Source organism: Elaeis guineensis, chromosome 10 (assembly GCF_000442705.2).
Source record: "Elaeis guineensis isolate ETL-2024a chromosome 10, EG11, whole genome shotgun sequence".
Taxonomy (NCBI): Eukaryota; Viridiplantae; Streptophyta; class Magnoliopsida; order Arecales; family Arecaceae; genus Elaeis; species Elaeis guineensis.
In genome coordinates, this window is record NC_026002.2 from 9,198,170 (window position 1) to 9,225,115 (window position 26,946).

General features: G+C 35.0%; 1 protein-coding gene across 1 annotated transcript in view; it reads right to left on the reverse strand.

Moving 5' to 3' along the window:
• LOC105053370 (cycloartenol Synthase) overlaps nucleotides 1–26,946 on the reverse strand; it is a 96,578-nt gene that overhangs the window by 63,696 nt on the left and 5,936 nt on the right. Inside the window, 2 exon segments of the mRNA XM_073244978.1 lie at nucleotides 7,344–7,564; nucleotides 20,080–20,297. Of these exon segments, the coding sequence (XP_073101079.1) occupies nucleotides 7,344–7,564; nucleotides 20,080–20,113 (255 nt within the window). The 5' untranslated portion in view covers nucleotides 20,114–20,297.

Below are 26,946 nucleotides of genomic sequence, written 5' to 3' on the forward strand. Positions count from 1 at the left end.
CAGTTTTGATTTAGCAAAAACTAAATCCCCTAAACAGGGGGAGCCCGATCTAGGGTGACATTTAGACTTGATGTGGACCATTTTGACTACTATGTATAGGGTTAGATAGGATCCAGGGATAAGATCCACCATATTAAGAAGCCAAAATATATGCCAAACTGCAAAAGACTATCACTTGATCATACAATGTCCAATTAAGATAATTTATATTATTTTTTTTAATATAGTCCCTGTTAGATGTATGTCCTAGAAGTTAATATGGCTGACACATTATAATAAAGCTAAGGCATAATTTTGTACTTAATACATTGATTTGATCAATAAAAAAATAAGTTTAATTTTTATTCAAGTGTGATGTATCCTTGAATCGTCCATGAAATTAATATTTCGATACATATTTTCAAAGTGTTAAGAATTAGAGATATGTATATAATTCCTAAATACTTTCGATCATAGTATTATCATGAGGATGGTGATCGATCCAGATAGACCGACACACAGATCACTTTCTTCGAGATAGTTGAGTCTCTGATTTATAGTGTAGGGACACTGAGCGATGAGTGTAGGTTGTTGTTAGAGAACAACTAGTACTGAGCATGATCATACGAGAGATCATTTAGATTTTTACTCGATCGTCAGTGATTATTTCGATGCTGTAGTTGTGTGAATAGTCTTTTGACCAGTGATGGTACGACTGCTCGTAGTGAGGCTACTGGAGTTTGACTGACATATAAATATGATCTCAATGAGTCCTTATAGTAGATATTGACGATAGTTGATCCACTGAGGAGTAGGATGTGCATCAAGATGGAATCTATCGATCTTGATAGAGAAGAGTAGTCCTATGAGATTTGAGAGGCTAGGTCCGAGAGTCTGTGGTCATAGCAGTGTGATTGATGAAAATTTTTTTTCATAAGAATTATAATTAGACTTGAGCTGATTAAATCTATCATATGACTGATGATGAAGTTTGATGATTTATCCATGACCTGCCATCTAGTCAGGACTCACGATAGAGGGACTGAATCATACGTAAACTATATCTTGAGGTTCTTTTTCGGTTCTACTAGGTTGCCACTACATACTATTAGGTATCACTGATGGATTGTGAGAGCTCACTAGGATTACTCAGGATCGATAATCCTTGATGAGTTAGAGTGAAATTATTCCGATCTATTGAAATGAGTTTCAATGATACTATGATAGAGATATTGTATATCTCATTACTAGATAGAATTGAACCTATGGGGTCATACAACAAAGAGATTAGATCTGAAATAAGCAATTAGACTTATAAAGTATCAATTGAGTTTAGAGAAATCTTATTGAGTTCAGGATAACCTAGCTAGCACACGATTGGACCTAATTTTCTCTTTATATTTGAATTTCTTATTTGATAAGATTAATTCAAATTTAATTATCTACTAATAATCTAAATAATTAGATTCATTGAGCTCCAATTGTTGGGTGCCTAGGATTTTGGATCAAATGAATTAAGGATCAAGCCTTTAATTAATTTTCTTGATAGTTTTGATTGGGTGCCACTTGATTTGATCAAGTTGGGTGTGCCCACCCATTAGAGGACGTGTGGGACCAGCATGGGGCATCTCATGAGTGCCATGTGGCATGTGTATTTATGGGTGTAAGGGCTCCAATAGTTGGCGCCTAAAGGATCTCCTAAAGGAAGTCAAATAACTAAAAGAATAAGGATTCCTAATGTAAGTAGAATTTATATTAAGTAGTTGTTTGGTTTTGAATAGGATTCAAAGCTTATGCCTATTTAAAGGGACCTTTCCTAAGGCTTCTAAGTATTGAAATCCAGTAGCTCCATGCCTCCATAGAAGTGCCCACGCCCTCTCTCTCTTCTCCCTTGAAGAGCCAATGCCCAAGGCTTGGGCATCCTCCATCTTCCACACCCAAGAGAGTTTGGGTGTCCTCTTTGTTTACTGATTTTTAATCCCTGATTGCTTCATAATCAAGGAAAGAAAAGTAAAGAAGAAGAAGATCAAGGAAAGGATCAAAGAGTTGATCACGATCCAGACTTCGTTCAAATTCGCAGGCTGATTTTTCTTAAAGAAAAAAAATCAATACCAAAGAGGACTATTCCAGACTGATCCTGAGTAGATACTCATAGAGGTTGGATACTTGTATGATTAAAGAAGAATCTACTCTCTTTCAGATCCAGATTCGAAGAAAAGATTTGCAAAACAGGTATGTGATTCGATCATATATTCAATTTCAGCATAAAATTCAGTATGTGTTTAATTTTAGCATATGAAGTAGATCCTAGTGCTCTATATTTTATGCATGTATAATATAGATTAAAAGATATTTTAATCTTCTATTCCGCTGCGTTGTTTAGAAATTTTTTTTTGAAACATACATACATGCCCCGACATGAAAATCTTACAGTCCCATTCACACTAGATGAAAAATCCTATTCAGAGAGGACTTTATTAATATTATAAATGCTATATACCTTAGTTTATGGGGTATAAAAAATGGATGAAAGCAAAGGAGACTAAAATCCTACTTTCATAATTATTCCATTTTCTTTTAATTTTTTTTTGCAAGATTTGAGTTAAATAAATTGAGAGAAAACTTCTTTTTTCTTGATAGGATCATTGTCAAACCAAAATTTTTCTTTTTGAGAAAGATTTTGACTAGATATTATCTTCTAATTTATAAAAAATTAGATAGAGTGATTTAAGATAAAATTGATGTATAAGTCAAGATCTACTTTCTATAGAGTTAATATTTTTTCATGATTTTTTTATATTAGTCAGGGTTTCTTAGATCTTGATCCAAATGGATTACGAGACTTGATGTGCACCACTTTAACTACTATGAGTATTCAAAAAGATCATCAGATACAATGTGGATCACTTTGGCCACTATGAGTATGCAGGAGGATTATTAGACTCGAGGTGCATCATTTTGATCGCTATGAGTATCTAGAGAAATATTATAAGATTTGATGTGGATCATGTTGGCTACTATAAATAGGGGTGGATGGGTTTCAAAGTAAGATCTATCACATCAAGAAGTCGAAATATATGCCAAACTTCAAGAGGTCATAACTTGATCATGCGATAGCTGATTGAGATATTTTTTTTCAAATTAGATATCCTTTCGAGATCTGCAACTTTAAGAGATCTTAAGTCATATCAAAATTTCATCAATTGGACCTTGAAATGGATTGCTAAAATCAAAATTTTTCTTTATGGGAAAGATTTTTATTAGAGCTTACCTTTCAATCCATGAGAATTAGGAAGCATGGTAGAAGGCAAAGCTGATATAGAAATTGAAGTTTATCTTCTATAAAATTTTAGTATTTTTTTTGAGTTTTTATTTTTTTATTTTTAGAGATCTAGTCCTTTTTGAACTAGGAATAAGAATCCGATCCAAATTGTTCATGGGTGGATGTCCTTCTAGAAGCTAAGAAGAGAAATTTGATCCAAATTGTAAAAGAGCATATCTGACTATTATACATTGGCTAGGTACCTCAATTTTGGTATGGAGAATCCATGAAAGAAAAGAGGACTCAAGCCATACTTTCATAATTCTTTCATGTTCTTCCAATTTTTTTATGAGAGATTCTAATTGAGCTGGCTAAAGAAAACCTTCTTTGTTCTTGATCAAATCAGGTTGGTACTAAAGCCATGCTCTTACCTAATTGAATCAACTTATTGGAATCAAAGCTTCGATTTTGTACATCTTTGGAAACTTTAGTTTATGATCTAGATGTGTGAGCAATACAAATAGACGTGAGAAGGGCATCCATGCATAAAGTATATCGAAAGATAAAGGTGATTGTGGCTACTAGTTCTGCCTCGATCGATGATGTGATGAAGGTACATCTCACATAACTAGAGTAGAAAATTGTCCAACTCATCGAGATCGTATTAATTGACAATGGCTTCAACACGAACACTAGCAACTCTTGTAGCAAAGCTATTACACATATCTAGAGACAAAGGATCCACCATTTACCATTGAAGATCAAGGCCGAAAACTATTTCTAAGTCAAGCCAAACGGTTTAATTGCGAGGTAGGGAAGTAGGCATTTCCTCACTTTCAATTTTGATTTAACAAGTGCTAAATCTTTCAAATAAGGAGAGCTTTGATCCAAGTGGATCATCAGACTTAATATAGATCATTGTGCCACTATAAATATTCCAAAAGATCAAAAAGATCACCAGACTTGATGCAGATAGTTTTGGCCACCACAAGTATATATTCAAGATAATTACCAAACACGATATAGATCATTTTAACTATTAAGAGTATTTAGGAGGATTACCAAACTCGATGTGGATCATATTGGCCACTACGAGCAACGTTAGATAGAGTCTAGGAGCAAAATCCACTATATCAGAAAGCTGAATTACATGCCAAATTTTAGGAGGCCATAACTTAGTCATACAATATCTGATTGAGATGATTTTTTTAAAAAAAATTAGATATCTTTTCAAGATCTATAACTTTGGGTAAGTCCCAAATAGGACTAATTGGATCAAAATTTAATCGTGCGTCGAAACAGGCTGGTCAAATTGATTTTTTTTTTGAAAAAAAATTTAATCAGAGATTATCTTTCAATTTATGAAGAATTAGATAAAGTGGTAGAAGAAAAGTTGATATAGAATTCTAGATCTCACTCTTAGAATTTTAGTATCTTATATAATTTTTTATATTAATCTTTTTTTTAGAGATCTAGTTCCGTTTGAACTAAAAAAAGAAATTCAACCCAAATTGTTTAAAGATGGATATCTTTCTAGAATATAATAAAAAGAATTTGATCCAAATTGTGAAAGGATGAACCTCACTATTATAGATAGGGGCTATGTACCTCAATTTTGGTGTGGAGAATCAATGAAAGAATTGGGGACCTAAGCCTACTTTTACAATTCTTCTATCTTCTTCCAATTTTTTTTGAGAGATTTGAGGCAAGTGGGCTGCAGAAAATCTTTCTTAACCCTGATCAGACCAGATCTAGTCATATTTAAACTAGGAGGGAAATTAATTCTATGCAAATTGAGCAAGAGGTAATTCTATTTTTGGTTTATTAAGGAACCAAATCGGGGGCTCTTACTCTTGAAATAGGTGTAATGGTTTGTCTGTTTTTCTCCTTCAAGGTACTCCATTTAGCCTAACTAATTGGGATTTTTTTCTTTTGAACCAAATAATGTTGGTGCATTTATCAGAATTGGCGAACACAACATTTATGATCCCATAACCCGCTGATTGACTTTAGCCTCCACTTTTAACCAAACTAGACTTCTTTATGCAGTTTTTGAGGTTAAGAAAAGGGGCTCCAAACAGGAGCTCCTTAGTGGAGCTGTTATAGTTGCTCTAATTATTCAACTAGGTTCAAATATATGGTCAAACTTAATTGGATTCATACAACAAAAATATACATCTAATCAGATTTGGATATAATCTTGAATGAGATAAAAAGAAATTTAAATATGAATACAAGTATTTGAGGTTTTTATAGATCCAGGTAATTGAATGCCATCTTTTTATTTAGATTTGGATTTGGATATATGAACATTTACAAATGCTTAAAGAAGTGTACCAAGGGTCGGCTTGTCTAACATCCATTTGCAATAAAAAGGAAATTCTCTTGGAGGCTAATTCATACATGAGGCTTCATTTTGTGTGTCTCCCATTTTCAGCTCCCAAAATACCTTTTATTATGTTAACCTGTTCTCACCCATATATTTCCAAGTACCACATGTCAGATATAGTCTTTTTTTTTAATGTATTGAGTTAGAAAAATCTAACTCCAGAATATTATATTAGCATGGTTAGTGTTACAGATAATATTATCCGATATAGCCGTGGCATAGAGTATATGGTTCTTAACCAAAAGATCGAGAATTTAAACCCTTTATTGGACATTTACTATTTATTATCTATTTTTTAGTTTTTTAGAAAGCATGTGCATTACACATGTTGTACTCTAGTTGATGTTCATAATGACTTGGAAGAGGGCTGTTGATTATATGAATTCTTCGTAGAAGGGTACTTGCTATTCTCCTTTTTTCTGAAAATATCTATGTATCTCGATTTTGTATTCCAATCAGCTTTCACATGTATGATTATTAAAACTATAGTTAAATAATTCAATTGTGAGACTTTCTTTTCATTATGATTTAATATTATTGGTCTTTCTTTTAAAGGAATATGAGGTTGCCACCGCTAGGGTTTGGACCTCAAATCTCTTCCAAGTGTTTCCAAGCAATTGAGCCAAGGTTGGTTGGCATATTATATGGTTCTCTTTATTAAACTTTGCTCAAAGGTTCAGTTTGCATCTGGAGCAATATTCATTTTATATTTTTATTTATTCAGTAAAATAGAAAAATGATTAATATCTAGCTACATCTTTATATGTCGAATATGCATAAAGAATTGAGCATTAATGTAACATTCATATTCATTTTCTTATCGGTTGAATAAATTATGATATACTTTTATCCATTTCTTATCTCACCTATTATGAACCCTACGATCTTTTTTCCTTTTTGGTTGGCAAGGGGTTGGACTTTAGATTAAAATCTTAATATAACCCCAAGTTATGTTTCGTTAGTTTTAAGCCAACACCAGTTGGATCCAATTTTACCCAGTCTAACAGCCAATGTAATAAAATAAATAACTTGACGTCTACGTTTCACATAAATTTCTTGCACTTATTATATAGCTAATATAACATTTACAAGTGCACCCGAGTACATCCCAATCTTCAGTATATTAAGCTAATAAAGAAACTTTTGTCCAATCTTAAGTTCTCAGTCCACACGATCCAACATAACCCAATTGACCTAAATCTAGTCTAACCCAACCGCCCAATTTCAATTTAGCTTGAGATAGGGTTTGGCCGAAGAAATCTCAGGGTCAGGTCAGCCTGGGTTATGGCTAGCTCTCAACACTATCGAATCTATCTTTAAGCCCACAAGTATTTGAAGTATATATTCAAATCCGACGCTTGTCATGCAGCTGGGCAAAAAGTTGTGACGAAAAAAGAGGAGGAAAGCGAAGGTGTGCTGGAGTAGAGGTGCCTTGAGGGCAGGGTCAGGCCCATTGTTTTCGTTAAATTAAGTAGCCCATTTGGTCGAGAAGCTATAAACCCCTGTCCCTCTGGTTTATATGATCTTGAGATATCTTTTGGGCTCCAGCCCAAGGGGTAAGACTGTGCAGGGGCCCAACCGATATAGGACTAAGTGCATACACGTGCAGATCCTCAAAATATATGTTTCTGTTAAAAATATAAATATATAATGCATGATGTTCTCTTCAGGCAAAATTAATATCATAATTAAATTACTTTCACGTTTGTCTACCTGTATTCGCATGATTAGGTCTGCGTTGTGCTTAATCTCGAATCGGTGCTTGCGGTAATTGTCGCGTGCTTCCTCAACCTTAGCAAGCTCCTCTGGGGTACCCAAATTGGGATCGAACTCCCATGTCTGCCTCCCTACAAAGTTGTTGATGGTCTGGAGCATCGGATTGCCTCCCTCTGCGATTTTCAGCCTCCACATCTTTTTATCAAAAGCTGTACCTACTAGCTCTCAATGAAACAACATCGCATTACTGTCTCAAACAATTTCCGGAACCTTTTGAATTAAATATCAGGGGGAAAAAAAAAACTTTTTGCTATGTTATGAGTAGTTTGATATATAGGTGATGAGTGCAGAATTATAAACATCAGAATAAAATACAGTCTCACAAACAAAAAGGAAATAGTTATGGTATGGGAGTGTCCGTAATGCAACCCAAAATCCAGATAGGTGATGGAATGTATGTGCTTCCAATTAAAAAAGCCAAACAATAAATTAGAAGATAAAAGCCAGCATTGCTACTGGAGTTCCACCAAAGTCCAGACTCGCTTCCTGGTTCATCTTCATCTAATTTGCAATGAAAGCAGACGAAATAGAAATAAGAGAACAAAAGAAACTCTACCAAGGATTTGTTTTTTTCTTCCCTTTCTTCCTTGGTGTTCTGGGAGTCGTCAAGATTGTGGGCGAGTTTGATTTATAGTGGAAGATTTACTGAAAAGTCACCACACAATGCATTCAATAACAATTCCTTTCAATGAGTCATTAGTGTGTCGTCTGAGTGGTAGGTGCAACAGTCAATATGTCATTAGTATGTAGATGGAGTGGTAGCAATATGTCATTAGTGTACTGTAGATGGAGTGGTAGTTTATGGCATGCATCCAACATGTAGCCATTTGGATTGGATGGGTCATGCTTCCAATGGCTAAGCAGGTCGGCTCTGCTCTGATTCTTCTCTCCCATGTCATTCTCTATCACAAGAGATGCGCACATAAAAAAAAAAAAAAAAAAAGAAGGGATGGAGTTCTGTATGTGGTGACTCTTCTCTCCCATGCCATTTTCTGTTATGAGAGAGGCACATGCAAGAAAAAAAAAGAGCGAGAAATAGGTGGATGAAAAGAAATCTCCAAGATAAGATTTCTGAGAAAAAACAAAAATATTGATGACAAAGCATGGATTGTTTTATCGGTTTCTTTCTATGCTTTAGCTTATATATACTGAAGAAAAGGTGAGGTGGGGAGTATTTTTTTCAATGGGTCTGTTTTTGATTGCTGCTTCTTTTATTTTTCATCAAGCTTACTGAAGAAAGATCGAAAGGATGGCAACAGATAAGAAAAATCGAGTAAAGAGAGTTAGAGAAGGTGATCAAGATTGAAGAGGTTGACAGCAGAGAGGAAATTGGGAAAACAGAGCTAGAGAAAGTGAATTTTTTCATCAGTTTTTTTTCTTCATTGTAACATCAGAAACATCGTTCTATTCTTTATTAAGAATGCAGGAGGGTTGCTGATCACGTTTTGGCAGCCTTCCACTCCTTTGTTCCCAAACATCATGTGAGGAGGAAAGGACAAAGGGTTGCTACCATGCTATGGTAGCTTTCCTCAAAGTCCATATGAAAGAAAAAAAAAATACAGCAGTTACTTCGACTCAAATTGATAAATACAAATAAAAAAAATCTAAAAAAAGAGTGCCACAGTTGTTGATCAGCTCAGCAGCCTTCCAGCGATGAGGAAGAAGACATGGATCGGGGTTGGAAAACATCGAGTGACGGATCGGTGAGAAGAAAGAGATAGGAGAAAACGGGTTATGGATCCTTGGTAGAATTGGGTTGTTGGGTTAACGGATGTAGAAAATAGATTATAGATGATTGGGTTAACAGGTTCAGAGATCTATTATCGCTCAATATGGGTTGGTGGGTTAACGGATCTAGTAATCGAGTTGTGGGTATCGGGTTAACAGGTCGTCGAGCCTGAATTGGTTCTATTGGGGTTAGAAATAAACTAGGGTTGAGTGTTAGGTTAGAATCAACTTGGGACAAGGGTTATATTCTGGTAAGATGTGATGGTTAGGTTAGGGTTAAGGGTCTAGTTAGGTTTAGGATTTCAGTAGGGGTTAGGGTTAGGCTGGCTAGGATTAGTTGTCAGACTAGCATTTAGGTTAGGGTCAGAGGGCTGGGTATGGTTTGGGTTAGGTAGGACTAGATTTAGTTACTGTTGGGGGTTAGGGTTAGGGTTATGATCAGATGTCTGGTTAGGGTTAGGGGGGTCTATGGTTAGGGCTAGAGTTAGGATGGGTTTGCAAATAAGGTTAGGTTGGAGAAGGAAACACCAGAAAAAAAAATAAAATATATAGTTGAGAAGAGGAAGAGAGGGATGTGTTTGGATAAAAATGAAGAGGAAGAAAGAATACAGAAAAAAATAAATAATAAATAAATAATAAGTGAGAGATTATGGTTATGGTAGAATTGCAAGAAGAGTTGGATCGAACAAGAGAATAGAAAAAAAAAAGAGAACAAAACAATAGGGTTAGGATCAGGATGAAGAACAAAAAAAAATCAAGGGATGAAGAACAAAAACAGCACCTTGACCATTCCATTTAGGGTCGGCTTCGGGGCTTGCTTTATCGTGCCAGCACCGATGGGGAGGAAGGTGACAGTGGAGACCCAGAGGTGGATGGCCATGCGATGGATGATGTCCATTGCGCGAGAGAAGCGGTGGAGGACGTCGAAGATAGTCGTGGGATGGATGCCGACGGAGAGGAGAGAGATGGAATGGCAGAGGAGGGAGCCGGCGAGGACGACGATGGTGGTGGTGTCGGGGGCAGGGAAAGGAAGCAGGGGGACGATGCGGATACAAGGGGTGGCTGGTCGGCGGTAGGGGGTGGGGAAAGAAATCGGGTGGGAGAAGTCCGAAGGCCAGGGGGCATCACTAGCGAATGGGGATGTTGGTCGCAGTGGGAATGGGGCCGAGGGTGAGATGAGGGAGGAGAAGAGGGGCGATGATGAAGGACGAGGGGCAGCTGATCTGGAGGTTTTGGAATGCACCGGCCACCTAGGAGGGGTTGGGGTTGGGTTCATGTTGGGGTTGATGTCAAGGGGGGCTGGTGGATGTCGGAGGGGTAGAGCTTGGAGGGGGAGCACTGGTGGGGAATCAAAGGGAAAGGGGGAGGGGGAGGGGGAGGGGAAGGTTTTGGGAGCGGTGGTGGTGGTGGATGGGTGAGAGGGAATTAGGGCCCATGGGAGAGGAATGAGGAGGAGAGATTATGGGAGGAGAGGTGGAGAGAGTGGGCCGCATCGTCGGGGAGCGGTGGATGGAGCGAAGGGGGCTAGGGTTTGGGGATCGGGAGTGGGGGGTAGGATCTAGGGTATGGAGAGAGTTTTTTTTTTTTTTTTGATGGTAAGGTACGAAGAAAGTTAGAACGTTCTGGATGGAAATATTTAAAAAAATATATATTTTTACAAAAACCTTCCTCCATTTATTATTTTTACAGAGCAGTCTATTATTTCGCTGTAATTACAAAAAAACCTTAAATTATAAAAATATATTTTAAAAAATTATTAATAAAATTTTGTTAAATTTGGGCAATGTACATAGACAAAAAAATGTTACTTATTTTGAAAAAAAAAGTTGCATAGATTCCAAACTTGTGGTGGCATTTTCAATAAATTTTTTTGATGACTACAAAATATTTCTTAACAGTAAAAATATAATAATATAATATATAATATTTATTTAATACTATAATAATATAATAGCATAATATGTCTATATATAATATATATGAATATAATATAATATTTTATACTATATTATTGTATATAATAATATAATACTATGATAATATAATAATATAATATGTTGTTATATACAATAATAGATATTATATTATGTTATATTAATATAAGATATTAACATAATATACATGATATATTATAATAATGGTATAACAATGTATAATAATATTAAAATGATATATTAATATATTATACTATAATAAAATAATATTATATTATAGTATATTATATTAACATAATATACTATATAATAATATCTATATAAAATATTATAATATATTGTTATAGTATGATATAATATCTTATATTATTATAATATATAATTATTATATTTTTTTACTAGTAAATTTTTTTTATGAATAAATTTTAAGGTATGTATAAAGTATAGTTTACAATTTGTCGAGAATATAGTTATTATAGTGTTGGACCGATGGAGAATTTTTCAATTTATTTTTGTTGCATTGTTGGCAGTCCAAACAAGTATAAAAAAGAATAAGCAATATATAAAAATTGATTATATTAATTGGATGACACTAATTCATCAAAAAAAAAAATTTGTTTGGTGTTTTAAGATTAATTTTTAGATACTATATATAATTTTATTATATATGGTCCGAGAAACATTCAAAGACCAGCAAAAGTAAGGTTGGTAGTTTGGGTTATATAAAGTTATAATATATACATATACATATTTGATTTAGTAAATTGATTATTAGAAAAATCAGTTTAAAATTATAGATTATATTTGTTGATTGATTTTAAAATTTAAAATTTAATATTTAAAAATAAAAATTAAATATTTAATATTTAAAATTATAGATTATTTTTTCAATCATTTTGGTTCATATTTTACAATGGAACTCAATACAGTAATACTCCAATACTCTAACAAAATTTATGATTTGCATATTTTCAATTTAGATGAAGAAGTTATGATAGACGAAGACTAATATGAATGTAAGTTCATCGATTAATAAAAAATTATATATTATTATATATTTAAAATTATATATTAATAAAATGTCTTAAATTTTTTGCTTTGACTCAAGTTAGCTCCCGCGGGTTACACGCTAGTAGAGAATAAAAGAAGGGTCAACATGCAAGCATACGGTACTCAATATTAAACAACTCTCCTACTCATATCTTTTGCCTGAACTGACAGCATATATAGGACATGCTTTTCAAATCGAGGAGATGGGGGAAGCCATAAAATGACGAAGTTAAAGCATCAAAGGAGGAAGGTTAACGCGATGCTTCTCAAGAGCCTGCTACAGGCTCGGATAAGTATTTGAAATTTATCTCTCTGTTGAGAAGGTAACCAGCTGAAAGGTAAATTTAGAGTCCAATCAAGTACAGCCTGCTAGGAAAGAGTTGCAAATTCAAATATACGTTTGTTCCTCTCTCTCCAAACTCTCCAGTAGATAACGGAGAAGACAGTATCAAACATTTGCGATTGTGCTCGTTCAAGATATCGGTTCTATGAAAATCCTAATAGTCTGAAACTTTCTTAGGGACATATAGGCCACTAATGTTCAAAAAATAAACCCAGAGCTGCATAGAGTAAACACAATTAAGGAACAAATGATCTTGAGATTCTTGATGGACTGAGCAAAGTGGGCAAAAAGAAAGTCCAAGGATGCCTTTCTTCCAAAGATTATTAGTGGTTAACAGTTTGTAATTGTACAGAAGTGAGTTAAAAACTTTGACCTTTTCAGTCCAGCTAGTGCAAACGAAGGTGTGATTTCTCCATGCAAAAGACAAAGATAACATCTTTTAGTTTCGAATAGCTGTGAGGAATGCCCAATCTAATGTTGTTTTCTTGAGAGGGTTTGAAACAGTTAGTGATTTGAAGAAGATTTTGATGCCCAATCTTAGCAATGGAGTTTGGAGGCTGTCCGAAAGTAGAAGAATCAATACCATAGATGATGAATTTAGAAACTGATTCAGTTTGCTTATGAGCAATTTTGAATAAGTTTGGAGAAGTATGTTGGAATAGCTGATCTTGATGCCACATACCTATCATGCCAGAAAGATGTTAATTTACCACCATGGAGAGTATATTCTTCCTAGAAAGGAGAAGTTCTAGAGCTGTAGCATTTGGGTAGTTCGGTGGGAAGATATTTTGAGTAATCGATATTAAAAATCAAATCCTTCCAGGATCTATTAAATTCGTTGTATAGTTTAATCCACCATCGTAACAAACGAGCTTTGTTGGCTACGCATAAATGTTTGATGCCCATGCCACCAAAGCTCTTTGGACAACAAACAAGAGTCCACTTAGCAAGGTTTTTATTTTTTTTACCTGAGCAATTGTTATCTCAAAGGAAAGCTCTGCATAATTTATCAATCTTCTGAATGATTGGTGAAGGTATCTGACATACCGAGATCTAAAAAATAGGGGATAGATCATATGAGCACCGATTGGATTAAAATAAAACGACTGGTGAGGGAGAGTCTTTTTCTTCCAATCGGAGTGCCGTTTTTGAATTTTTTTTTTTTTAGCAATGAGTTCCAGCTTGCCCTCTTGATCTTTTTAAAGTGAAGAGGGAGACCAAGATATTGAATCGAAAAACCATCCACCTGGCAATCGAGTAGTAAAGTAGAATTGGTCATTTCTGACTTGTCAAGACAAGGACCCACTATTTTTGTTATGTTAAAGTTGACTTTGAGGCCGGTGAGTCATTTGAAGGAGTAGAGGATGAGCGTTAGGATCTGTAGATGTTTCTTTGAATAACTGCAGAAGACGATGGTCTCCTCGGTGTATTAGAGACATCTGAATTTTCTGGTAATCTCTGATATAAGGATCAACACCTACAAACAAATTCTTATTAGCAGCTAGATTGAGGACTCTGTCCAGCAAATCAGCAACTAAGGTGAAGAGGAGCAGAGATATTGGGTTTCCTCGCTTAATCCCATGCTTGTTTTCGAACTACTTGCCCACCCACATGACCATTAATGGTGAGAGGGGATTTAGAATTAATTAGAATGGATTTGATGCAAGTAATCTAGAGTGGACTGAAACCTTGTCTTTCCAGCATCTCAAAAGGAAATTGCCAAGAGATGGAATCGAATGCTTTCTCAAAGTCTCGTTGGTAAAGAACACCTTTGTGTTTTTCTTTTGCTATAAGAAATAATCTTGCTTGCTGAAATATGACTCTCAAGGATTAACCGACCTTTGAAGGCAGTTTGTGCTGGCGAGATCAACTCCTGTATATATCCTCTTAAATGATTAGCAAGAACCTTTGAAAAATTTTAATGATAATATATTCTACACTAATCAGTCTGAAATCTCATGGAGCAGGATGCTCATTAATCTTTGGAATGAGGGATATGAGAGTGACGTCCAGTCTTGCTATAGCTGAAGGATTAACCTGCATTTTTTGAATGACTGTAATGATGTCCGATTTAATAATGTCCCAGAATTTTTGATAAAATGAGGTAGGGAATCCATCCGGGTTTGCAGCTTTATCTTTGCCCAAGCTAAATAACGCTTCTCCGATCTCTTCTTCAGCTCTTTGTTTTTCCAGAGCTATTAGCTTCACTCTTCCATTCGGAGATAAACGATCCCAATCAGCAGCCACTATATATAGAGTCAATGGGGGAGCCAAGTAACGAGGAAAAGTAATGTTTAAATACCGCATAGATTTCATCTAAGTTGTACATTGCAAAACTGTTGCAAGTAACTTCTGAAATTGTGTTTTCTCGGTGTCTGTCACTGGCACAAAAATGGAAGAACTTGGTGTTTCGATCGCCCTCTACGATCCATTATTTCCGAGAGCATTGATACCAAAATAATTCTTCTCGATTGAGGATATCTTTAAATTGGGGCTTGAGGTTAGAGCTGTATTCTCTTTCAACATTATCTAGAGCTTGTTCTTCTTCTAAGGAATCCAAGATCAAGATTTTATGCAAGATATCCTGCTTCCGCTTAATTAGACTTGAGCCATGAGATTTACTCCAAGATCTTAACTTTTGCCTCAGGAAGCGAAGCTTTGAAACAAAGTTTCCTGCTGCATCATTTGAAGGAGGAGCATTACCCCACCAGCATGGATGAGATCATCTAATTTGGCATGAACAAGCCACATATTTTCCAATCTGAATGGCTCCTGAAGAGAAGAGGAGACCTTTAATGAAGAGTCTGAAGGTAACAGAAGTGTAGTATGGTCTGAAGGTCTCAGAAAGATAGAGAGAGTGGCCAGTGGAAATGACTCATGCCATTCAGTAAACGAGAGGCAACGATCAAGTTTAGCAAGAATCGGATTCTCTCAGAGATTAGACCATGTAAATCTTCTACCAGTAGCTTGAATATCAAGAAGTTCAAGAACGTTCAAGATTTTATTAAATTTCTTCAATTCGTAAAAACCCTTGGCTGAAGATGATAACCTTTCAGCAAAAGTTCAAGTGATGTTAAAATCTCCTATGATAATCCACTGTTCAGAGATAGTCGATTTAATGAATCGAAACTCCTCGTAGAAGGATTTCCTTGCAGCATGAGAGTTTGGACAATATACGTTAGTCGGAAACCACTAAAAATTGTTAACTTACTGAGTGGTAGTGGAGAAAATTCCAGTGTGGATGGGGGTGCCTTCAACCAGCTCGCTAATCGAAGACGTAGTGATACCTCCAGAGACATCAAATGCTGGTAAAATATGCCATTGATTGAAACCATTTCCACAAGATTATCTGAGAAGCCTAATGTTGAAGGTGTTAGAAAAATACGCCTTAAGATTCAGTTCTCGTTGAGCCCACAACAAGATTCAGGACAAAAAATGGAGTTCAATAAGTCTAAGAACAGCCTCAACGGAATCCAGACAGAGGAGGTATGCATGAAAAAAGATGGTACAGTATACGAGGCGATAGCGGCCGGCAACGGACTGGCGGAGCACCGTCGGGCTCGGCAAAGATGCATGCATGCAGGCACGTGCGCCCACCGTGCACGCGGGTGTGTGCCGCCCAAGTGTGGGCGGTCCCAGCACGGGCACATGCGTGGGCCGGCTCAGCTCGCGTGCGGGGCGCCCAAGCCCAGCGCTCGCACGGTCCATTGTGGACCGCGAGACGCTGATGGCCTGGAGCCGCATGGAGGGAAGTCGCGGTTGTGGTGAGGGATATTTCTTGACTGATCCCAAAATTGAGCCCGGCCATCACCCGTGATGTGCCCGAGACCTACCAAACATTGCACCACTTCATTTGAAGGGCAAGCAACAAAGCAAGTGTTCTGGGTTGGATGGTCCAAGAGCCTTGGGCTTTTGCTTTGCGAGCAAGAAGATTAGACACATCGTCCACCTTAACCCGATGACCAAAAGTTTGCACAAAGGCAGCCATATCAAGATAACAATTGAATTGAGCCATATCAGAGGTAAAAGGTAGGGGAAGGCCTTGAGAAGACGATCGACCAGAGTTCGAAGAGGCCGGAAGCCATCTTTGTCATGTTGAATGGAGGGGCCTGTTGAGGATGGGACTAGGATTGGTTAGAATTGAAGCAACTGGATGTGGGTTGAGGCTGGCGGGTTGTTAGGGAAGAGAAGGAGGCCAATGGTCATTCACAGGTTTTGGAGGTGTGACCAAAAACACGAGCAGCGAGACATCTAATGGGGTTCCTACATTTCCTCTTAACGTGATTCAAGTCTCCACAGCGAAAGCAATGAGGGCGTTTATAAGCCGATCGAGGAGCAAGAAGTGCGGAGAGAGGTCGGAGTGGGAAAAAGTAGTCGGTGGAGCCATGCATACCTGATGTATGCAGGCCATCGAAACGGCCGTGGAGATCCCCTGCCCAACGGCGGCTCCTCCATGATCCGCCGCCTCCGCCAGGGCCGAGAAGAAGAAAGCCCGCAAGATGAAGGAAGCATATACATTGATTTGTCATATGCTAACATGATCTAACCCATTGTGAAGTATCTTATCGCTTGCTAGATTGGTATATATGGCTCATTGCTCCTCTTATTTTTCTCTATTTTCAGATTCCGAGCTATGACCGTCTGGAGAAACTATTGCATGCATGCACCAGGGGTTAAGTGAACTGAAGCATATGCATGGTGGATAGGGCACAATTAGAAATTGGTGAAATACAGGGGGGGTAGCGTGGCGAGTTATCCACCGTTGGATTGATGCGGTCTAATTGCACCTGATGCATGCATGCGATATGGAGGCGACTATCTGCGTGGGACTCGTGGAAGTACGTGACATAGTTTATTATGAGTATTTTATAAACAATAGCTATTTTGATTATCTTTTCTAATTGGTCATTTTGTCAGTTTAGTTTAGATCTGGAAACTTGTATCTGGATTATATTAATACCATTTTTGGAGTTTTATGACTTTTGTGATCCCAGGTTATATGTTGATGAAAGGAGTTAAGGAATTTTATTGCATCAGTCCTCCAGGATTGAAGTTATTTGTTATTGATATTGTGAATCGGTCAGATTATTGTTCTGCTAGCCTAACATGTTTGCATGGTTCGCCCTGGAGACACTGTTTGTTGCACACTTGGTTTGACAGCTATATATATATATATATATATATATACAAATCCCACACGAGCCGTACAGGAGGGCAAAAATTCGTTACGAAAAAGGTGGGAAGTGAAGCTCCGATAGAGTGGAGATCCCTTCTTTTTGTCTCTTTGGGTTATACAGTGGAGATCCCTTGAGAGAAGGGTCAGGCCTACTATTTTGCTTTAATTACACAGCTCATTTAGCAGTTCTAGATTTTTTAGCTATGATAAGCTAAAAACTCCTATAATCCGTTGGCCTGCTATATGAATTTATCAAGATCGTCAACTTCCTGAATGAAGTTGTTTTATCTAAGTTAATATTTGGAGTATGAGTTTTGCTTTAAAGCCCATACTTAACCCATGAGACTATATTTCAATGAATGAATTTATAGCCCATCCTTAACCCACGAGACTATATTTCAAAGAATGAACTATTCAGGCTTGGGATATAGGATAGGACGTATTTCAAGTGTTTCTAAAATGTGTCCTTGCACGCAACATGAAGCATCTGTCTACATCTGATAAATTTGAACTCGCTTGCACATCTACCATGAACAAATAGCCACAAGAGCTAACTGCATCTCTTTTTGCTGCATGTTTTCTATCATTCATTTTAATCTCTCCCAAAGCGAAGATATGTGGAGAGAGAAAAGAAACTCCATTTCTCTTTTCTTCTTTCCTCTCATGTCCAAAATTCTATTCTTTAGTATATGATAAAATTATTTGTGATAAGGTTAAGTATACCACAACTAACAACCTAGGATCTCAACCAAAATATCTAGCTAGAAGTTATTTGAATTCTTTAATCTTATATAAATATCCAAGATTTATCTAGTGTATAACTAATATGAGACTAAAAATATATCCATACAGATCATGACAATACATGTATCCATTAAACATATTGTTGCGGCCAATTTTCTGTTGCCTGTCGTCGGTGAAGAGCACCTATAAGATAAAGTCCTCACTGACTGAAGTTGTGTCCAACGGGGACCCTCCAATGCTTAAGTCAGAGAGGAGATTGGTGAACAGTAAATCAAGAGTATTTAAGTGATAGAGTCTTAGCTTAGAATTGCCTTACTCGTGCTATTCGTTTATCTTCCTTTTATAAATGATTCTGATGTAATCGTCGAGCACGTGGTCCTGCTTTTTTTGATACTAAATTATCAGGCCATAATCGTAGAGTTAATGGGTTGTTTATGTCCACTAATGACTATGACACGTAGTCGATAATCGTTTATAACGATTAAGATATATTGAGAAGATAGGCTGACTATATGTCGGTAATACTGATAAGTCAGTAGTAGATTCGAATGAGCATCGATCGGTAATCCTGATATGCCGATAGTCTTCAATCGGAGGTTAACCAAGTTGTCGGTTGTTGCTCGATAGTAGCCGACTGTCGGTCGGTTGATCGATTATGGGTCGGCATCATGTGTTCACATAGTCGATGTAGAGTTGAAGTCGGAGGTCAGTTGACTTGTTCCAATAGTTGCCCCTCACTCCTAAGTCCAAAGTGATCCGATATATATATTATTACGTGGTCTGTCATATTGGATGAAGAGAGTTGTCACGTGTTGCCTTGAGCCCTGACTCGACTGCTGATCTTTATGATTTTTAGAGTACGAGAGATCTTCGACTGTTTTGCTATTTTGATAGTTATGAAATAATTATTGGACTGTCATTTCAACAGGACAATTCGACACTGGACATCAGTTCAGGAAGATAATTTGGCACCGGACGATACGATTCTGACTAGTAGATCTTGACCACGTGTCCAACTATTGATCGGACGGTTCGATGCATCTGCTCCTGATCGTTGGCAACTGTTGAGACAAGTCAACCGACCCCTGACTCTGACTCTACATCGATCGTGTGAACACATGACGCCAACCCATAATCAGTCAATCGATCGACAGTCGGCTACTATCAAGCAGCAACCGACAACTTGGTTAACCTCCTATCGAAGATCATCGACATATCAGAGTTACCGACCGATGCTCATTCGGATCTACTACTGACTTATCAGTATTACCGACATATAGTCGGCCTATCTTCTCAACATATCCTAACCATTATGAACGGTTATCGACTATGTATCACAGTCATTAGTGGGCATAAATAATCTATTAACTCTACGATTATGGTTCGATAATTTAGCACCATAAAAAGTGAGACTACGTACTCAACGGTTATATCAAAATCATCTATAAAAGGAAGGTAAACGAACAGCACGGGTAAGATAATTTTGAGCTAAGACTCTGCCACTCTAAACACTCCTGATTTGCTGTTTACCAATCTCCTCTCTGACTTAAGCATCGGAGGGTCTCCGCCGGACACAATTCCAATCTGTGAGGACTTTATCTTGCAGGTGCTCTTCACCGACGATAGGAGATTGGCCACAACACATATAATGCATATTGTTCTTCAAGAAAAAAATAATATTACAATTAAATTACTTACCTATATCGCATGATAGATTTGCATTATGCTTCATCTCAAATCAGTGCTTGTGAAAGTTCTCGTGTGCTTCTTCAACCTTAGCAAGCTCCGCCGGCGTACCCAAATTTGGATCAAACTCCATATTTGCCTCCCTACAAACTTGCCAACCATCCAGAGCATTGGATTTCCTCCCTCTGCAATTTTCAGTCTCCGCATCCTTTAATCAAAAGATGTACCTACTAATTCACAATGAAACAACCACTCATGACCTCTCAGATAATTTCAATGACCTGCTGAACTAAATATTAAAAAACAAAGGTATTGATAAGTGATGAGTGCAGAATTCCAAACATTAGAATAAAATAAAGCTGTAATTAGAAAAAAGAAATGGTTATGGTATGGGAATGTCGGTATTGCAACCCAAACATCGAGATATGGGTGATAGAATGAATATATTTCCAATTGAAAAATCAAACAATAAAATTAGACGATAAAAGCAATCATTGTTATTACAACAAAAATATTCTATAGTGATGGAATTTTAAATTTTAGTAATACTCAAAAAAAATGTTACTACAAACACTCTCTAAAATGATTTTAAAAAATATTATAAAAGATATATAATATTGTAACATTTTGTCAAGAGTGTTATTAAAAATTATTATATAGCGATGGTATTTTGTAATTACTACAAAAATTATATTCTATTGTAATGATTTTAAAAATTATCATACAAAATCTATAATATTATGATGGTTAGATATTACTAAAATTTATAATGTTACGATGATATCATAGAAGAACAATATTTTATAATTAAATAAAATCTAATTGATAATATTTATAATTTATTATAGAATATTAATTATTCATTGATGAAATAAATTTTATCATTTATATATCATTATATAACTAACAGTTTTATTATTAATTTTTATGGATTATTTTTATGATAAATTAATATCATTTCAAACTAATTTGCATTTTTTGTGATGATAATATTTAATCACCAAATATGTATTTAAATTTTCTAAAAAAATATATTACATATATTTAATAAATTTTAAAATTAATATGATTTGAACTATATAAGTCAAGATAGTTTAATATTTAAATAAAAATAAATCTTGATATAAAATCTACTATCAATTTTGAATGCACAATATTGCAACCAAGTAATAATCTATTGTATAACTATTAAAAAATCTACATGAAAATAAATTCAACCAAGAATTTATATGTAATCCAATCTAATTTATATTAAAATATATATGTAAAATTTAAGGATTAGTTATATAAAATGTATAATATAAAGTTTTAAAATATTATATATTAAATATCATTATTTTTTTACTTACATTATAAATAAGAAAAATCATGAATTATCTACTTTTAAAGAACTATAAAAAAATATTTATGATTATAAAAAATTTTAAATTTATTTATATTTTAAAAAATATTAAATATAAAATTTTTAAAATATTATAAAGAATAAAATAATTTATTTTTTTTTATTTTTAAAAAGAAAAGTATGATTTTTTATGAAAATAATTAATTATTAAAATTAAAGTACTATAACATATTTGAACTAAGTATATTTTATTATATGAATAAGTTTTGAATAAGTTTAATAAACCATAACTTTTTTTTAGAAGTTAATATTATTATGGTGGCTAAGTATTAGGTAACTACCTAATAGATCTAATGCTCGATTTTGTGTGTAGGTGGTTAATTAAAATTATATATAAGTTTAATTTATGAAAAATATTATTATAAATATAATATTATTTTTTAAAAATATTTAATTTTGATTACATCTATATAACAATAATTATAATCATTGCAATAAGTTGTACTAATGGTTACAAACCATTACTACAGGATGACTCTATCTATATCATTCATCATAAATGGAATCTATTCTACTATCATACATAATGACTATATGCAAGTTATATCCATTCACATAATTACAAACCATTCATATAAAATCAAGATATATTTTATCCAATAAAAATGAAGTCTCAAATCCATGCATGTCCATCTCTAAAATATTTGTAATATAAATCTTCATCCAAATTCCAAGATATCCTATAAGTATCAAATATAGTATAAGCCATAATCTATTTCCTTAATCCCTTAGTTAGTAAATAGCAATTGCTAAATAAGTAACCAAAAGGAGCGGTATCTATTTATCATCTAACAAAACTCAATCACGCATCGGTTCTACAACAAAAAAGAAAAAGAAATATATCAATAACTTAAAAACTATATCGTAAGCTAAATTTATCATACAAAATTAAGATAAAATTATAAAAATTATTAAAAAAACTAACTAAAATGTCAATTATTATATTTATTTGGTCAGCAAGGGACTGTGATGAGAATGAACTAGATATGGGTGAGAAATCATATCCCGAGTGAATTGCTAGAATCAAATAGAAAGTTGCTGTTGGAATTTTGCTTCAAAGTTATTTTGTATTTCTAGTTGTTGCACATTGGCTTTTTGATGTTGGACCTCGATCTCTTCCTGCTAGGCCTCAAGCTCTACTTTAAGCCTCTCAACCTCTTGCTCTAACATATTTGCAGAGTTTGAAATAATTTATTTTTTAGCAATGAAGCCTTTCTTTATCATAGAAGTTTGATATACCTCCTTGTAGTCCAACATCCCTTGTGGTAGCCTGACCTCTTTCTTATAATAATAGAAAAGTGTTCGACTAATGGTATATGTATAACAGAAATGTTTTCTTAATGTATTTTAGCTACTTCTTTATTAATATATAATAATTAATAGAAGGATAAAAAAACTTCTAAATTAATTAAAAAGATTCAAAAAAAATTATACACCCAAACATAAATCAAAATTAAAGATATTTGAACCAATTATTCTCCTTTTTTCACAAAAAAATATATATACTAGTATTTCTTTTTCTCTTAAAGTAGATCAACTTGCATTAGATCTATGTATATATGTATGCCTACTTGTGTTTACTCTACATGAAAACCATAGTATCATAGGTGGACCATCTTCCCCAATGCTTTTGTCCACTTTTGGTCTAAAACTATCCAAAATTGACCAACCTCCGGCCTCCATCATAGGGCTGAAATTGGATCAAATATGGATTGCATATCCATATCCATATTTATTTTTTTATGAATATAAATACCAATACAGATATTAGTCGGAAATTCATAACCATATTTATTTTAAACATATATAAATATAAATTGGATATTGTGAGTATGGAAATTAATATGGATACAATTTGGATAATTATATTTTATGATAATAAATCAAAGATATTATGTAGTATAAGTAATTCGATTTAATAGCATATTAATATAGTAATTTATGTCTTTTAAAGCTTCATAATTGTTATGTAAAATTAAATATAATTACAAATAAAATCAGATGTTTGGATATGGATTAGATAATTGTTTATTCATATCCATATCGATTTTCCCTTAATGGATATGAATATATGTATATATATTAATCGGATACTCAAATTTCTATCGTATCTGGATAAATTCGAATATAAAAGTGGATCTGGATGAATATTATCCGGTCTACTTTCATGCCTACTCCATCAGCCTTCTATTTGTAATCAAGGGGAGGCGTGTCTTTCATGAAGCTAACATTATGCATGCCTATGGCCTACCTCAAAGCAAGGATATTTAATGTCTAGCTAGGTGCTGCTCGGTATGTCACAATCGGGTCATCCATGGATGAAATTAATAAGGTACATAATTGTTGGACCATATATCTAACTATTTGACCTATGGACCCACCACAATAACCCAACTCACCAATCTTGCACACGGAGTACTTTATCTGATTAGTTTCTTTATCCCACATAGTCAAGCACTGTGCATATTTTTTTTTTTCTTCTTCTTTGCTGTTGTAATAGGAGGTTTAAGGCCACCAATAAGTGTTATATATTAAAAGTAAAGATGCAGATTGCATAAACGCTTGGTTGGCTTATGCATCTATTAAGGACGGGTCACTGTCAAAACCTTTTGGCATGACATTCGCATAAATAGGGAAATGTCCATAAGTTGGCATTATCGTTACACAACATAATGAAAAAGCTAGGTGGAGAGTCATCCTTGAGTGAGTCAAAGCCTCCCTAAAGACTCACGAAGTCTTAAGATGTTAAGTTACTTCCGAGTCCTCGAAACGTTGCGATGCCCCTAGGACTCCTTTGCCTTCTACTTTTTGTTGGGTTGATTTAGTAGAACCTGCACCCCTTTCCTGAGCCCTCCTTTAATGTTAGACTATAACTAGCTATCCAGTAGGAAGTTAATTTGTTGGCTTGCTATTTTTTTTTCACTCATGTAAGATTTGTCCTCTTGCTGCTGTATAAAAGGAGGCTTCAAAATGGAATACCTTATTCTTCTGCTCCTACGAGGCCTCCTCTTAACATGAGATTTTTTATTGATATCTCCAACTAATATTGTTATAGCCCAAGCTGAAGTCCAATTTAAAAGACCCAAGCCCATTTAAAAAAAAAAAAAAAAAAAGAACAGGGGAATCGAGAAGAAGACTCCCGATAGGAGTCTTTTTCTCCGATTAAACCACGGTGATCGGGAGTCCTAGGGCTCTCTATAAAAAGGCTCTCCCCTTCCTTAGAAGCCCTCCACCAGTCCTTTTCCCCTCTCTTCCTCCCTGATTTCTCCGATTGGAGCCGCGGATACTTGTTTCGTGCTCGCCGTGATTGCTCACCGACGGGGTCACCGGAGGCCGAAGTAAGTTTTCCTCCTCTTCCTCTCTTCTTTCTCCTTCTTTCCGTGCCTCTGTGCACGACTGCCGGCGACGGATGTCGCCGATTTTTATCGGAGAAGGGACCCCTGTTTGGTCTCTTCTTTCCTTTGATTTTCCGGTGCCGGCGATCACTACCGACCGCCGGCCTTGCCTCTCCGAACTCGAGAGAGTTGCCCCCCTTTGCCGCCGGCCTTCGCCGTGTCGACCGTGGCCTGAACGGCCGATCAAGGGAGGGGACCTGCCGGTCCCCTGTTTCGGCCAGGAAGGAGCCCGAGAGAAAAAAAAAGAAAAGAAAAGAAAAAGAAGAAAAAGAGAAAAGAAAAGAAAAAGAAGAAAAAGAGAAAAGAAAAGAAAAGAAAAAAAAGATAGAGAAAAAGAAAGGGAGAGAGAAACTTTCTCTCTCTGCTCTCTCTTAGATTTTTAGGATTTATGAAATTAAAAAAAATAATAATAATAATAATTAAAAGAAATATAAGAAGAGTTTCCATGGATCAATCCGAAAATCCTGGACGCTGTCGTCTAGTTAATCCATGTGAGGACATTGGATTTTAACAAATTTTAATTTTTTTAATTCGATGAAATTTTGATCAAAAAATATGATATTTGACGTATCAGGTTCGGAGCAGGATTTTCAAGATTTCTAGAATTTCTAGTTTGAATTTTCTTTTGAGGTAAGTAGTGTTTACTTTTATTAAATTTATCTGATAAATTATAAATTCTGAATTAAATAAATTCATGGTATGCTTGTGATTGAAAATATTTATTGAAATTAATTATGATTGAAAATAATTATTGAAATTATTTGTGATTGAAAATAATTATTAAAATTATTTATGATTGAAAATAATTATTAAAATTATTTATGATTGAAGTTATTTGTTGAAATTATTTATGATTGAAGTTATTTGTTGAAATTATTTATGATTGAAGTTATTTGTTGAAATTATTTATGATTGAAGTTATTGTTGAAAAATTATTATGATGATGTATGATCATAAAGAATGATATGATTGATTTGACTTGAATATCATTTATTTATATTATTTTTAAAAATAATATATGAATTGGAAGATGATATGAATTTAACAACCTGACTATGTAAAAGACCCTGCCAATGGGGGCATATACGTTGGCAATTGATTGTCCTGAGGGTTTATGTCGTCGGTGAGACCAGCGATATGTCGCCAGAGAGACCAGCGACAAACCGCCAGCGAGACCAGCGGTTCCAAAGGATTTGGCTGCCAGATGATTCGTAGCCCACCGCAAGTAGATACGCGGTATTATGACCGTGCCACAGGGAAAATGTGGTCATAGTCATGGTTGGTAAGAAGAACTTAAGAAATTGATGAATTTAAGATGATAAGCATAATCTGAAATTATGATGAATTGAAATTTTAAATATGATTGATAGTATGATTATGATTTCATGAATTTACATATTGATTTTGTTATTATCAGTAAACCAACACGTACAGTATTATTGCCTGATTTATTCAGTTAAAGGTATACACTGCTTACTGGGCTATTTAGCTCATGAGGAGTTTTATATTTTTCTTTACAGATCCAGAAAATTAGCATGATATGGGATTTCGGTTGGGAGAGCGATTAGAGATGAAGTTAGCCCATTTGATTTAGGATTTTTTCAGAATTGATTCAAGACTTTTATTTATAAGTGTTGACTTTGTCAGATAATTATTTTTCTTTTGGACACTGAGTTTTGATTTGTTATTTGAACTAAGGTTTGATTGTTAAAAATTAAAATTTTATTTAACTTTATGTGTAAGATATCATGATGAGATGCCTTGCATGCTTATGGAAAAAATTTTCTATGAGTATGCGGCGGTTGCCATGACCCTCGATTCACAATTTCGGATCGGAGGCGTGACAATTAATATGGTATCAGAGCATAAGTAGATGGATAAAGACATGTAGAATAGAATGAGCGAGTGATTGGTAGATATTAAAAAATTTGAGAGGTTAGTTATGATGATTATGATCTGACCTATCTCAAGTAAGTTTATAACCTTATTAAGGATAAGTTATTATCTCAAATTTATCATAGGTCAAAATGCCTCCACGACGAACGAAGAATACTCAAGGAGTGGTAGGAGGGACATCAAATC